Source organism: Hylobates moloch, unplaced genomic scaffold (genome assembly GCF_009828535.3).
Source record: "Hylobates moloch isolate HMO894 unplaced genomic scaffold, HMol_V3 SCAFFOLD_4, whole genome shotgun sequence".
Classification (NCBI taxonomy): Eukaryota; Metazoa; Chordata; class Mammalia; order Primates; family Hylobatidae; genus Hylobates; species Hylobates moloch.
In genome coordinates, this window is record NW_026652279.1 from 49,711,088 (window position 1) to 49,726,450 (window position 15,363).

The window sequence follows — 15,363 nt, forward strand, 5'->3', positions numbered from 1 at the left end:
TTGATCTTGGAGTTCCCAGCCTCCAGAACTGTGAGCAATAAATTTCTGTTATGTATAAACTACCTAGTTTATGATATTCTGTTATAGTAGCCCAAGCAGACTAAAATAGCATACAAACAAACGGTAGTTTCACATGTATAATAATTGAGATGATGACAGTTATTTTTAGTTAAAGATCTCTAGCCAAGAGTACTTCTAAACCTCAGGAAAATTGTACAGATGTAGATCTAGGAGTCACCTCCTTAGAGGCATGGCTGCTGTCTTGGGAGTGAATGAGCTCTCCAAGAAAAAGAATGAAGAATGTGAAAAGTCACAAAGCTGAAGAGAAGCCTCACGAACCCACAATGCAGAGGCCAAGAGCAAAAACAGCAAAATCAACCTAAAGTCCAGGAGTTCTATAGACTCAGAAGAGTATAATGAAGTTGACAGAGCTAAAAGCTGACAATAAGGCAGGAGACAGAGAAATGTTGGCTTCCACGATCAGACAATTGCTAGTAATCTTGGGAAGAAATACTGGGAACCAATAGATACAAGAGGTTTGGGAGTCTGCAGGAGGCAAGATTCAAATGCAGACCTTTCTTTCTGGAAGTCTGCCAGTGAAAGAAGGGAGAGAAAAACATATATCTAAATGAAGTAGCAAGAATCCTGATGGAAGACTGCTTTGAAGGAGAGAGGATGCTAGTACATTTGAAGAGTTAACCCATTTATACCTGAGGTTGAACTTTTTGAATTTTTGCAATCAGACTTTGGTGATGACCTTGAGCAGTAAGATATAAATAACTGCCACATGATTAGCATTCCAATAATGGCATCAATTAAGAATAAATAAAGGCATAAATTAAGAAGAATCTGAGGATGCTTAGAGAGAGGAGGAGATATCTGAAGATCTCTGGGTCAGAGGAAGCTGAAAGATATTATATGGAGACCACAGGTAAAGGTGTCCATCTTGGTAGAGAAACATCAGCGATTTGAAGAAAAGATAAACAGGTGAAAATGGAAAGAAATTTCAAGGTACTGGGTCTAGCACTGCTCTCATGTTCCTGCCCCAAAGGATCTTGGCAGCTTATAGCTTGTTAATGCTGTCTGCCTAGGATTTTCCCATGAGTCACCCTACACCAGGGAGCATTACCCTGTGAAAACTGTCAGTCTGCCAGAACCATGTGACATCATAAAATGTAGCTCTTATTCACAACTGAAAGGCAAACAAATCCACTCAACACAATGTCATTTAGGAAGTTGTTGCTTATATCTCAGTACCACAGCATTCCTACTCATAAAAGGTGTTTAATTAAGAGATTAGGGTCAGGCAAGAATCTGGGGTATAATGTTGGGGGATATCACATAAGTGTCTCCGGAATGTTATCAATTTAAATCATGTTTCTAAGCATCCACCTATTTGTCACAGTTTTGTTTTTGAAATATTTAAAATATTTTGCCCCAACCAAAACTTCATTAGTAAAGTGTTATTCAGGGTCTCACCTCTCCATGACTAGGGTGAATTATTGAAGAAAGGAGAACCCTTGAGAACACTCAACTGGTTCTCCAAATTATCCAGAAAGAAAATGACTTTGAGAAAAAGATGAAGGCTTTTGTTTCTGTACCTGTCAAATCAAAAAATTTATAATTCCTTATGGAGAAAGAAAGAATCCATTCATACCTTTTCCCTAAAGAGTCTCAAATAACAGAATTCCCTGGGTTCCACTCATAAAAATAGACATTAAAAAAATTTCCATGTCGATTGTGAGTCTGGTGGACAGGTAGCCTCTTTTCCCTAGTGCATACAAAGCCCCTACTCAGTGCCTTAAGCTAAGCCATGATCCTGAATTTGTCATTCTTCAATGGCATACAAGGGCAGGGTAGTGGGCAAGCCCACCCCATGTACAGGCAATAAAGGCTGCACAGTCTGTAGAGAATGAGCAGCAATAATAAAACCTACTACAAGTTGGTCTGCTTTTATTATCACCACATGCCGACAATTCTTCATTTGAGTGAAAAAATACAACTCCCCACCGGACACCCTGCCCTGGGTACCCAACTGTCCCCTCCCCAACTTTCTGTTCTGAGATGTTTTCACTGTCCCATTTTATGTCCACCCCAACTGCACAGTTTTGAAGGCTAAAGAAATTTCATCTTAGTTATTATTTCACTGTATTAACTTCTGATTAATCTCAGCTCTGGAAATGCCTCTAAGATTTCTATTTCATCTATTGTTGCATGTATAAGAGCACATACTTACCATAAATCTCACCCTCAGGTCTAAACAACCTTAACATTTGTTTTTTTTTTTTTTTTTTTTTTTGAGACGGAGTCTTGCTCTGTCGCCCAGGCTGGAGTGCAGTGGCGCGATCTCGGCTCACTGCAAGCTGCGCCTCCCAGGTTCACGCCATTCTCCTGCCTCAGCCTCTCCGAGTAGCTGGGACTACAGGCGCCCGCCACCACGGCCAGCTAATTTTTTGTATTTTTAATAGAGACGGGGTTTCACCATGGTCTCGATCTCCTGACCTCGTGATCCGCCCGCCTCGGCCTCCCAAAGTGCTGGGATTACAAGCGTGAGCCACCGCGCCCGGCCTAAACAACCTTAACATTATCTACACGCCATAAATCCTGCCCTTATGCAATTGTAAAACACATCCCTTCTGAAGCACGCATACCCTTTTTCTATGGTATTTAAGCCCTGGGCCTTTGGGGTAATGGTGCAGGAATGCACCATCTCCTCTGGCTGCTGCCCAAGGCATGGCTTCTGTTCCTAAAACCCTGTTAAATGTTTCTTTCTGAGTAATTGGATTTGTCAGTTTTTCTTTAGCCTCTCAGCTTCCTCAGCCTTTCTGGGTAGTTTTGCAAAGACCTGCCTACTAAAGAACAAAAGTTAACACTTCTGCCTCCAAGCTTCAATCTGAAGACTATAGAGCCTTGAGACAGGAGATTAAGGGGTCTAGAGAAGGGTAAGCAGGCAATGAATGGCAAATGTAGTTCCTGAGGAACTTTAGTCACCCAGTAAATCCAGACAGCCACAGGCACAGCCCTTGACTCTCCCAACAGTGTTTTTATCCCCAGACAACATTTCCCACGCAGTACTTGGAAGTTCCACAAATATCTGATCCATATTAATGGGCTTGGCAATTAGGAAGTGGCTGATTATTGAAGATCATCCCCAAAAAGTGCCTATAGAACTGCTCTAGGTGAGGCTGGGACTGTCACAGAAGGGAGCCCCTGCCCCACCCCTTTTTACCTACTGCATCTCCCCCACCCCCACGTCTAACATGACTCTCCTCACAGGATCGAATACCTAAGAGCTGAGATGCCAAGTAAAATAAAAGTATTTCCTTGATTTAAAAAGTAGTTTGAAAAAATCTCTCTTACAGCATTGACATGTTAGAACACAAATTTACAATTAAATTAAAAATGAAGTTTGCACTACAAGTGTTAAAAAACTTCTTCCCTGAATATTATCCCATAACCTTTTACATCTCCAGAAAAACTGTGGAAGGAAGTGAAATACCTTCCTCTTGCAGACTGCTCTTTGTAAGGTGAAGAGGTTAGATGACTTTTTGAGAATGGAAGACAGATCCTGGGTCTTGTGCTTTAGAATCCTGAATATTAAACCATCTAGATCTCTTGAATCATCCTTTATGATAGGCCCCAGATGCCAACAGGATCCAAATATCAACTTCTAGGATAGCACCAACTAGTTGTGTCAGGACAAGATTGTGCTACTCAACCTCATTTTCAACATCCATGTGTTGGAATTGATATGAATAGGAAGTATGGCAATGCTCACACCAGAACTATTGTCCTCAGCGTGACGGAGGAGGTGCACCACACTTTATTAGCTTTTTCGTACCTTAACACCAGCTTATAGCCTCAAACAGTCATCCAACACACCTGAACAATGCCCTAAGTAAATAAGTAGATATGGTACCTGGCCAGGAAACTCATGTGCTGGAGGTTGGCTGATGTCATCAAAGTTTTCCTATTCCTTTGGGAATTACAAAACTCTAAGACAGGAAATTAAGGGGTTAGGAGAAAGGGAAACAAGAGGTAAATGGAAAATGTAGTTTCTGAGGAAAATTCCTGAGAACTCCCTCTGGAGAGACTGGGGAGTTACCCCTTCTTGTTCTCATTCTATGACTGGGTTTGTAACTGGGAGCTGGACTCAACCCATGCCGCATGAAGGCAGGATCACGCTCGGGAGTATCCCAGCCTCATATGAGCCCCTCTCTACCATCACCCCCACATGTAAATAAAAACAATTTTCTTCTTTCCCATTTTGAATTGAAATGATTGTCCACTGGCGGATGTAAAAACTTTGACGAATACGAATAATCATTAAAAAATTGGTACCTACCTAAAGAACTTTAAATGATGTGGAAGACTATATCATGCAAATCATAAAAATAATAATGTTCACAAAGAATTTTTAATGACTTGGCAAAATGATCTAAACACAATATCAAAATCCTAAAGGTAGTCCACAAGACTATAAAGAAATCTAATCTCAAATTATTTTAGAAATGCAACGAAACAAAAGACTAGAAGAAAATATGACCAAATATTAATATTATGGATGGGTTTTATGGGTAATTGAACATGTATCATTTTTGAATCAAAATAAGCAACAAAATGAAATAATATATGGAATAGATGTAGTCATATATAGTTAGCATTCTATACGTTTTTTGTTTTATACACACATACAACACTAATAAAATAAACAGTCATTTCTAAAATAAGTTAAACTTGGGCCAAGCATGGTGGCTCATGCCTCTAATCCCAGCAATTTGGGAGGCCAAGGCAGGCAGATCACTTGAGGTCAGGAGTTCAAGACCAACCTCAACAACATGGCGAAACCCCGTCTCTACTAAAAACACAAAAATTAGCTGGGCGTGGTGGCACGTGCCTATAATTCCAGCTATTTCAGAGGCTGAGGCATGAGAATTCCTTGAACTTGGGAGGCAGAGGTTGCAGCGAGCCAAAGTCGTGCCACTGCACTCTAGCCTGGGTGACAGAGTGAGACTTTCGCTCAAAAAATAAATAAATAAATACAATAAGTTAAAATAATGACAGCTTATGGACACATGGTTCTTCAAAGTGTTTTAAAACTCTTTCAAATACATTATTTATTATTTTATCATCATAGTAATATATGAGACACACCAGATGAAGTATAATTATTTTTAGCAAACAAATGAAAAGAAAAAGAATTCAAATCAACAGGTATCAGGATATAAATAAAATATAAATCAGTGTTTAAGTAAGTTGGAACGTTAAGAAACCTCTTCAAGATCCAATGAGCAGAGTTTAAAGTAAAACACTGGTTTCTATACTTCTTCTGGAGCTTACAAAACAACAAAATACAACAACAACAGAAAACAAAAACACAAGAATCAGGCATATCTCCCACCCATACAATATATTCCAAGCCGGTCTTAAATTCACATTATAAATAATGAAATGGCTATGAGTACATCTTCCATTTCAGTCTAAGTCACAAGCCTTAAGTAAGTTCTTAAAATGTGTTATTTATTCACATCTAAATCCTCTTACCTGCAGCAAGATGTAAGCCTATGATGATCACTATAATGACACCTAGGAAAATGGAGGTGATGATCATCCACAGTTTGCACCTTCCAAACACATTCTTATTACAGAAGCTCCAGGGGCTTTCCTTGTTAGCCTAGAAAGGCAGAGGGAGATTGTGAGGCAGTCATTTTGTTGCAACAGACAGTTCCGAATACCTAGGATGGGCCAGAGACACAGAAATAAAGGCAGCAAGACCCTGACCTCAGGGCAACACTCTACTGAATCAAGTTTACAAAAAGATCAGAGGCAGAACAGAACCTCACCAAGAAGTTAGCAAGAAAATCCTCTGGGGGCTCTGAAGTGGGGAGGATAGGCAGGATTTTGAAAGATGGATTTTTGAAGGCATTCCAAACCCAGGAAAGAGCATCCACAGTGTGGATTCGTAATGGAACCGGCCAGCAGATTAGTCTGCCGATTGGAATGTGGGTTTCAGAGGCAAATAATGAAAGTTAAGATTAGAGAGAGTGAAAGGCTGGGAGCACACTCAGAGGGTGTTGATGGCTGTCCCAGAATAGATTGGACTTAATTGGGTGTGCACTGGTAACCTGAAGGTTTTGAAGCACCAGAGCCGAGTTGAAAATTAAGGGAAAATTATGTGTAGTTTAGAGTGGAAACACCAAGAAAAAGCCACAAGGCTACTGCTGTGGCCTAGGTTCTATGTAAAAAAGGGTTGGGAAAGGAAATGAAAGGACCGATCCAAGAGACAACAGGAAATAAGCTGCAAAGCTGGAGTGAGAAGGCTGGAGTGAGGCAGAGGAGGGGTCAGTGAAAACAAGTACAACTGCTATGGTTTATTGAGCACCAGCGTCATTTCACTTAACCCTAACAGCCCTTCAGGGTGTGCACTAGCCCATTTCAAAGACGCAATTCAGAGAGATGAGCCAGAACCAGTCCCTGCTGTGTGTCTCCACAAAGCTCTCCAACCTTCCCTTTTGTCCACATCACTGTACAGAGCTCCGGCTTATGAGGGTGTCACAGAGCGGCCCCCACCTTACCCTATATGGTCCCATGACTCTTCTACTTCCCACTCCACCGTTAGGTAATTCTTACATGGAGACCATGGGAAACAACAGAATACAATGGGAAAAAAATGTTTCTGTATCTAACACACTTGGATTCCAAACCAAGGTATACCACTTAAAGGCAAGGTGGCTTTAAGCAAGTTACTGAAACTCACAGGCCCCAAAGTCCTCAACTTTAAAATATATAAATAGTAAATGTAGCTCACAGGACTGTTGCAAAAACTAGAGATAATGGACACAAAGCATCTGCTAAACAATTATTGGGAGCTTGGCCAAAGGGTGCAACCGCGCCTCAGTCATTCCTCAGCGTTCGCCATCCCACAAAGCAGCAGCCGGCACTCGAGGAGACTTGCTCCTGACTGACACCTGGCCACCTGGCCTGCTTTCTCTCCCATTCTTTTTTTTTTTTTTTTTTTTTTCTTGAGACGGAGTCTTGCTCTGTCACCCAGGCTGGAGTGCAGTGGCACGATCTCGGCTCACTGCAAGCCCCGCCTCCCGGGTTCACGCCATTCTCCTGCCTCAGCCTCCTGAGTAGCTGGGACTACAGGTGCCTGCCACCACACCCAGCTAATTTTTTGTATATTTAGTAGAGATGGGGTTTCACCGTGTTAGCCAGGATGGTCTCAATCTCCTGACCTCGTGATCCTCCTGCCTCAGCCTCCCAAAGTGCTGGGATTACAGGCATGAGCCACTGTGCCTGGCCTTCTCTCCCATTCTTATTTTGGTGCTGGCCATCAGAAAAGGAAGCGGTCAGTCCACATTTGGACTGTATTTCCAACCTTCTCAATTAGAGGTGCCCAAGCCTGGCTGCATTTCAGAATCACTCGGTAAGGATTTTAACTGACACATACGTAGGCCCCACCTGCGCCTAGTGGACCAGATTGTAAGGGAGGTGGGAGCAGGCCATGACACGCCTCTGATCTGAAGCCTCCCACCTTTCGGGAGTTAAGTCAAATCTCCCCTTTGGTGGAAGCCTCCCTCCCCACCTGCCCTTAGTGAGATCTTCCAACACCTGAGATGTCCACATAGCCCATCTGCTGCTGCCACTGACTGCCCTGTCTGGTTTCAGGTTCAAAATCAAACAGAGCCTGGCCTTATCTTCCTGGGTAAACTGAAACCACATAGAGGAGGGGTGCTCTTAAACTGCCCTGTTGTTATATTCCACACCTGTGCCTTCTACAAGTAATATACATTTAACAATTGTGTGCTGTTTAGTTGTAGAGGCCTCCAGAAATTTTAAGAATGGACTTTGAGAAAATCTGGATGAGGAGACAAATGTTAGATTTCCCAAGTGCACTTTACGCTGACTCTGAGGCCCAGCCTGTCACACGTGCGAGGGGAGCACTTAAAGGCCCTAGGGATATCTTGACAGAGGAAATCCCTCTTGAGTTAAGTGCATTTCTGGAATCCAGGGATAGGGTCACCTCTCATCCCCACTCAAAACCTGCAGAACTGCTTCAAAGCCAGGGGAGGCCACATGGGAAAAAGACATCCCAGTACAAAGAACCTTCAATTTCTCAGGGGACAGAAACATCTCCCCATTTACAGAGCTCCTGAGGACAAAGCCCTGGTGCTATTTTCAGCCTTCATAAAAGGCAGCTGGGACCCATAAAGATTAGCACAAAAGGAAATATCTAGTTTCAAATGAGCCATAGAATGAGTGTCAATGCACCTCCTTGGCCTCTCATGCGTTTACTTATGCTGTCCCTTAGAGATCATAAATTAGGACTCTGGTGGGTTGAAAAAAACCACTAATTACTCTATGACTTCCTGGAGGAACTCAGCTCAAAATTTTACAGCCATCATCTATGGGAAATGCCTCTTCCTGCAGCCTAGTGCCCTCACTGACCTGTCCTCAGCTCTAAGAGCAAGACTGCTGAGCACTATCCCTTACATGATTAATATTCACAGACTTCATGTCATTATAAAATGGTCTGTCACAACAAAAAATAAAAATTAAAAAAATAGCCAGGCATGACGGTTTACACCTGTGGTCCCAGATACTGAGGAGTCTGAGGTGGGAGGATCGCTTGAGCCCAAGAGGTCAAGGCTGCAGTGAGCTATGAGCATACTACTGCACTCCAGCCTGGGCGGCAGGAGTGAGACTCTCTCAAATGAAAAAAAAAAAAAAGCACAGGGAAACTGTCAGACACTCCCAGCCAAACAATAGATTGTACAGTGCTTCTCAGCTGTCTGCACATTAGAATCAGCTGAGGAATTAGTATCTTTTAGAGGTAACCCCCGGAGATTCCAATGTGCCCTGAGGGTGAAGAGCCTGTGATACAGTAGGTGTGTGCTACCTGTGCCATCTGAGTCTTGCCTCAAAACTGGATCATGAAGACACACTGCCTTCTTCACTGGCTTCATCTCTCTTGCCCAAATTCTAGATCGTGAGGAGAGGCCACACATAGATTCTTCTGCAAGGTGCCGTCCAGAGATATTTGCAACTGCATCTTACATTCTATTATTGTTTTACATGGCTTAATAATTTACATTTGCAAACTGCATCTTATATTCTGTGATCGTATCATATGGCTCAAGAATTTTCAGGGCTTTCCTGTGAACATTCCCCAGATATTTACATCCCTCTTTAGATAAAGGTCTAAATACATGACACAGGATCCTGCAACAGTGGCAGGATACCTATCTCTTAGCTCCAAAAAGCTTTTCTTCTTTTCGACTCAATCAGAAGCAGATATTATATAGATCAGGGAAAATTTTCTTACAGGTAGGAAACTCTTCATAATATTCAGTGTGGGATTTAATCCACTTGTTTGATCCAAGCACAAAAGAGCCAGTTGATTCTTGTCCTAAACTGAACAACACGTGGCAATGGAGCTAATTTTTAGCTAGCTCATTGAAATAAATCTTTTTTTTTTTTTTTTTTGAGATGGAGTTTCACTCTTGTTGCCCAGGCTGGAGTGCAGTGGCGTGATCTGGGCTCACCACGACCTCCGCCTCCCAGGTTCAAGCGAGTCTCCTGACTCAGCCTTCCTGAGTAGCGAGGATTACAGGCATGCGCCACCACACCCGGCTAATTTTGTATTTTTTTTAGTAGAGACGGGGTTTCTCCATGTTGGTCAGGCTGGTCTCGAACTCCCAACCTCAGCTGATCTGCCCGCCTTGGCCTCCCAAAGTGCTGAGATTACAGGCGTGAGCCGCTGCACCCGGCCTGAAATAAATCTCACCTGCCTCAAAACTATCAATTTACTGGTTTGTTATTACTCAAATGATGTTGCCATCTCTTAAAATGCCTCTGGGATTTCTATTTGAAAACTGAGCCCCTGTAATGAGCCATAAAAGAAAACCAGCCTCACTCGATTACCCATAATTTCTTTTTCACTTTTGAGCCAGCCATATTGCCATGTTTACAGTGACAGCAGGCAAAGTAGAGTTCAGTGGCTTCCATTCCTTTGTCTCAAGTGCCAAGCACACATTAAGAAAGGCAAAGAAGTTCTTTCTACTGCTGTTGTTCACTCTCCCACCACAGCTCTTCCAAGGAAGAAGAGAGATGTCTTCTTCCCAATCATTCCAGAACTGTTCCTGATTCCTCACCCATCCACCTGCAACTCCATCATTCCAGATGTGATACTCAACTGCTAGCTCACTTAAATTACCTAATTATAAATTACCTAACTTATAGAAATTAGTAATAATTAATAACTTAGGCAACTATAAACAAATGAGTATAAATTATATATGACATATTTAAATTAAATGCTGATAGATAATAGCTAGATAGATAGAATAAATCAACAGAAACAGCATAGGTTTGAGATCTAAAAAACACACGTTCAAGCTTCAGAGGCACCACTGAGTGAACTTGAGGATTTTGGTAACTCCTCTGAGCCTCCCTCAATTTCTTCACTCAGCATCTTCAATCTGACAAACCAGAATACTGACGCCTTCCTCTTAAGTTAGTTGTGATAATTAAATGCATTTATGCATCAAAAGTATTTGTCACAAGACAGTTACTAAACAGGGTTAATGAAAATACATGGACTTCAGCTACATTTCAAAATTAGAAATCTTAATATACAGTTCAAAGAGACCAACACACAAAATTCTTAAGTGTCTGAATCTTGTCTGAATCTTTTTAATGAGCCTATATTTATTGACTTTTCTAACTGAAATACACTTCACTTTATTTTATAGGACAAAAGAGAACGATTAACACATTAGATGAGATTAGTTCAAGGCATTCCTTTAACACACTCCAAGTACTCCTGTAGCCCTTCACCTTTACTCCATCCTGTTACTGAGGACAGCTCTCCTATTGGGTGACCTACAAAGCTAACTTACAAAGAAGTCTAGGGTATCTGTATATACCTTACTAACAAGGACGTCATGAGAACATTAAAGAACCATTGCTACAGGGTAGGTGCTAAACAATTACAGAATACTGATAACCCTGCATGGATTTGGCATGTTCTACCCATCACCTGTTTTCAACAAGGCATTCCCGGGCCTCACAGAAGCCCGAGTAGGCACACATTACCACTACGGGACAGCCTTGCCCCTGGGACACACTTTTTAGTGGCGAAACTGTCACCAGATCTCTGGATTCAGCCCCAAGCTAGGGAGTCTTTAGGGTGTCCGGGTCTATCTAATCTGAGGCAAGTATTTCCAACTCCCATTCCTGGACACCGCCCTGGAGAACTCGTACAGCCAGTTCACAGTTGTGGCCACTTGCACTGGTGACCAGACTATCTTTGTTCAACCTTCATTCTTCTGTGGCATTCATATTTTATTCAGAAATAAGTTTCCAAATTACTTTCCAGAGTACCTATAAAAGCAGACTTTGCAATAGTTCCAGGAATCAATGTAGAACAAAAGCAATGCTTTCAACTTTTGAATTTCCTGCTTATCCCTAAAATCAACAGCTGGGCAGCCAAAAAGTTGGGGGTGGAAGAGTGGGGCCTAGAAAGATCAGGTCGGGGCTCTATATGGGGAGTTCTGTGAACCCGGAAAACCTCAAGCCAATCTTAGGAGTTAATCAGAAGGTGGATGGCTGGGAAGTCAAAGCTCTGATGTTTTACAAGTCTTTGATGAGAGTGAATAATGTTCCAATCATTGCTAGGGTTGAATCAGAAAAGAGCTTGGCCTAAAAATCGCCAGGGACTTCCTTAGGGATTGAGAGGAGGTAAAAGCAAGGTGGGCGAAGTCTCATCCTTCGAGACAAGAACTTTGAAATTATTTTCTTTCAGCTGAGCAGGGCAAGTTCACCTCCCCCCAGCCGCCCCCCCAACCAGCCCGCCCCATCTCTATGCCAGCCCTACCCCTTCTCCCCTTCTGACCGCTTTCTCTCCTCTATGCTCTCCCCTATCTCTCTTCCTGCAGAATCAAATGGCCAGGCTGGGAGAAGGCAGAAAGTGCTTGGCGGATGGTAGGCATGGAAGAAGGCTGGGGGCTGCGGCGAGGTGGGTGGAGGGGAGGGAGAGAAGGGGCAAGGCAGTGAAGGTAAGAGGAGAGCAGAAGAGATTCTGAGAGAAGGAGGATACTCAATTTGTCATTCTCATTCTCCCTACTGGAAAAAAGAAAAACTGAATTAAAAGTTACATAACTTTAAAAAACTACTTCTATCTCCGGGATATCTCTCTGAAGACAGGAGCGGCCACACCTCACCACTAGGATTCCTAAAGCGCTTCGGGTGTCAGAGGTGTTGGAGGACCCCAGGGGCTGGGGAGGGGACTGCTCGGGCCGAAAGGTGTCGCGGTGACTCGGCTCCATTCAGAGCACTCCAGCGCGCCCCACCCTCGCTCGGCGCCGGCGACGCCCCCCTGGCTGGAAACCCAAAACTCACCGGTGCCAGGCCCGGGTCCTACTACTGTCCCGCCGCCGGCAAGTTAGGGCCAGCGCCAAGAGGACCTTACCTCGGCCGGGGGGGCCTCCTCGTTCAAAGAAGGGAAGACTTTGTCGGCACCATTGAGAGGCGTGTGCTCTTCTGGCTGCCGCTCGAGCACCGAGAGCTCCAGCTCGTCTACTGGTGGTGAGGGTTGGGCCGGCTCCATGGGCCGGCAGAGAAAGTCTGAGCGGCTCCGCGGGAGGCCACAGAGCAGGCAGAGTCGAGCGACCTCCCCGCCTCACACTCCACCCACTGGGCGGGGCGCCGCGGACCTCGGGCGGTGGGAGCGGACTGGAGCGGACAAGAGGGGCGAACGGTGAGTGGCGGCCACTCCCTGGATCCCGCCGGGTAAAGCACCCGAGGCCGTGGCTGAGTGGGCTCCAGAGCCGAGGGCTGTTTTTCTGGTTTGTTTAGGGCGCTGCCTGCTATGCCTTTCCCCGCGCCTGCAGATGCAGACCATCTCCGTTTAGGGGCTGCCTGGGTGTCGGGCTGTGGTAAGGAAAGGGTGGGCCCGGCAGCACCGTCCAACGGAGAAAAGTTTACGATCTAACCCTACGACCTCTTGGTTGTTGGGGTTTGCACAGTCCTCGCGGCCTAGCAAAAGTGCATTCATTCAATCAACAAATAACCATGCCTCGTGCCAGCATGGTGCTAGGTTCTGAGTATATGAAGGTGAATAATAAACACCAACCCACTTACTTCCTCGTCAAGTCCAGAGCCAGGCACAGAGACAGTATTGTGTGGTGCTGGGGACAGCGGACTCTAAAACCAGTGTACTTGGGTTATTCTCCACCCAGAGGGTTCCTCACTGTGAGACCTCGGTCTTCATCTCTCTGTGCCAACGTCCTCACCTGGAAAGTTGGTGTAATATTTGTACCCTCCTAATGTAGTTGTTACCAGGATTACAAGGGTTGTTGTAAGCAAAGCACTCAGAACAGTGATTGACACAGCAAGCACTCATAAATGTTGACCATTATTATTTATCTTTGAGAGGAGGGGCCTTACACACACACACACACACACACAATGCACGCACACACACAATCTCCTTGACACCCTATCTGTAGTTCAGAACTTCCGGTTTAGTTAGCATGGAATTATGTTTGTTAAGCACAGCATGGGTTGGGCCAAGGGCCTCAACTCTCAAGCTTCTGTTCCGAATAGTCTTGCGCCTTACTGCTCACCCTCCATGCAACACACACACACAAACACACACACACATACACACACATTAAGACCAGACCATTAACAAGAAGCATATAAATCAGCTCCACTCCAAATATGTTGACTTGAGTCCAAAAGTCTGGCATCTTCAGTGCCTGATGTTGAGACAGCCTAGATATCCTGTCTCCAGTTGTCTGGTGCCTGCTACCAGATCCGCTGAACTTTGGATCCATCCGCCTGCTAAGGAGAGTCTGCAGTGACTCATCTGCTGACCTGCACTGACTTCTGCTCCAACAGGCAGATCCTGCAAGAATCAAGCTGCATTCTCAGCTGGGGTTTTTGACCAGGTTTTTTAACCAAGGAGCAAGGGTTAAGGGAATCAACAAGGAATGGTGAGGTACCCAGGGACTAGCAATACTGAGAAGCCGTTAACACTCTTAGGCCTGAAAGGGATTGGAGACTGATAAAGAACTAGAGCCATTGAAGGGTGTGGGAATTTGCAGGGAGGTCTTGATAGGATCTGTAGTCACAAAAACATGCAGACCTGACTGGAAGCACTGAGACCTCTCAAACTTCTGATCCTCCCCACCCCCATCCTTACCTAGGGTCCAGAAAACTTTTCTCATAGTTCCCTTATTTGACTGCAGGAGTTCATCCTAAATGTGAGATTTTTTTCTCACATCAGATGGATAGTAGCTATCTCCAAGCCTGGTTTCTCCATGCACAGATACCTAAAGCCTCCCTCACTCCCCAGAGAATCAAAAAACAACTGCTCCTGTCTCAAGCACACCCTAAACCACATCTTCTAATGCCTTTTGAGTACTGTTAAGCAAGGTTTATATATTCTGTAATTAGATTTAAATTCATTTCTATAATTCCATATGCCTAACCCTTGTCCTCATGTTACAGTGGAAGGAATATAAGTTCTGAAGGCAGACAGAACTAGGATCAAATTTAGACTCTCACTATCTGTGTGTTCTTGGGCAGGTTGTTTAATGTCTGTTTGTTTTCTTATAAAATGATTCCTACCTAGCAGAGTCAGGAAGATTAAGGTAAAGCATTTATTCCTGTGCCTGAAAAATGAAAGGATCTCAGTAAATGCTCCATTACGTTCCCTGACTGTGTCTTTGTAGCTAATACCCACCCTCCCCCGACCCTTAGCACCCAGCACTAACCCTTGATTCAATATATTTTCTTTTGATAGTGATTTTTCTTCCTGTCCTGTCCTATTTTCCTGATCACTGACACTTGCTGACACCTCCCATATTACCTGAACTACTTAAATACTTATTTGCAACCTGTTCCTGTTCCTGTTAACTGCTAATTTCTTAATCTCCAGACAGCTGACCTAGAATGCAGATGAGAGTCCCAACCCTACCTGAAGACTTTCTTCATCCTGCCAGTTTCACTCCACACTAAGGATTCAGAATAAGTTAGGAAGAGGTGTTTCTCCCTAGAGGTACAACCAAGTTTAAACAATTCTGATGAAAGTCAAGCATCTGTGAATGAGGAACCAAACTCTACCTAGATTTGTTTTTGTAATTCCTTCAGAATTTATTTACATAAGGTTAGCTTTTTAAATGTACTATTATTTCAAAAATAGATTTCTTTAATATAATTTAAAATTATTATTGACTCAATTGCTTTAGGTTGTTTGAAGAGTCCAATTTAAGTAACATTAAAAAATTAAAACATACTTATAATTTGCTGACCAATATAAGATTTTTGATGTTGCTCTTTTGTAATAGTACT

General features: G+C 43.6%; 1 protein-coding gene across 1 annotated transcript in view; it reads right to left on the reverse strand.

The window, feature by feature from the left end:
- The window catches only part of CUNH3orf52 (chromosome unknown C3orf52 homolog), a 32,496-nt gene extending 19,755 nt beyond the window's left edge, over window positions 1-12,741 (reverse strand). Inside the window, exons 1-2 of the mRNA XM_032150203.3 lie at window positions 12,476-12,741; window positions 5,545-5,674 (exon numbers count right to left, since the gene is read on the reverse strand). Of these exons, the coding sequence (XP_032006094.1) occupies window positions 5,545-5,674; window positions 12,476-12,613 (268 nt within the window). The 5' untranslated portion in view covers window positions 12,614-12,741. The remainder of the gene's footprint in view (window positions 1-5,544; window positions 5,675-12,475) is intronic.
- Between the last annotated feature and the right edge of the window lie 2,622 nt (window positions 12,742-15,363).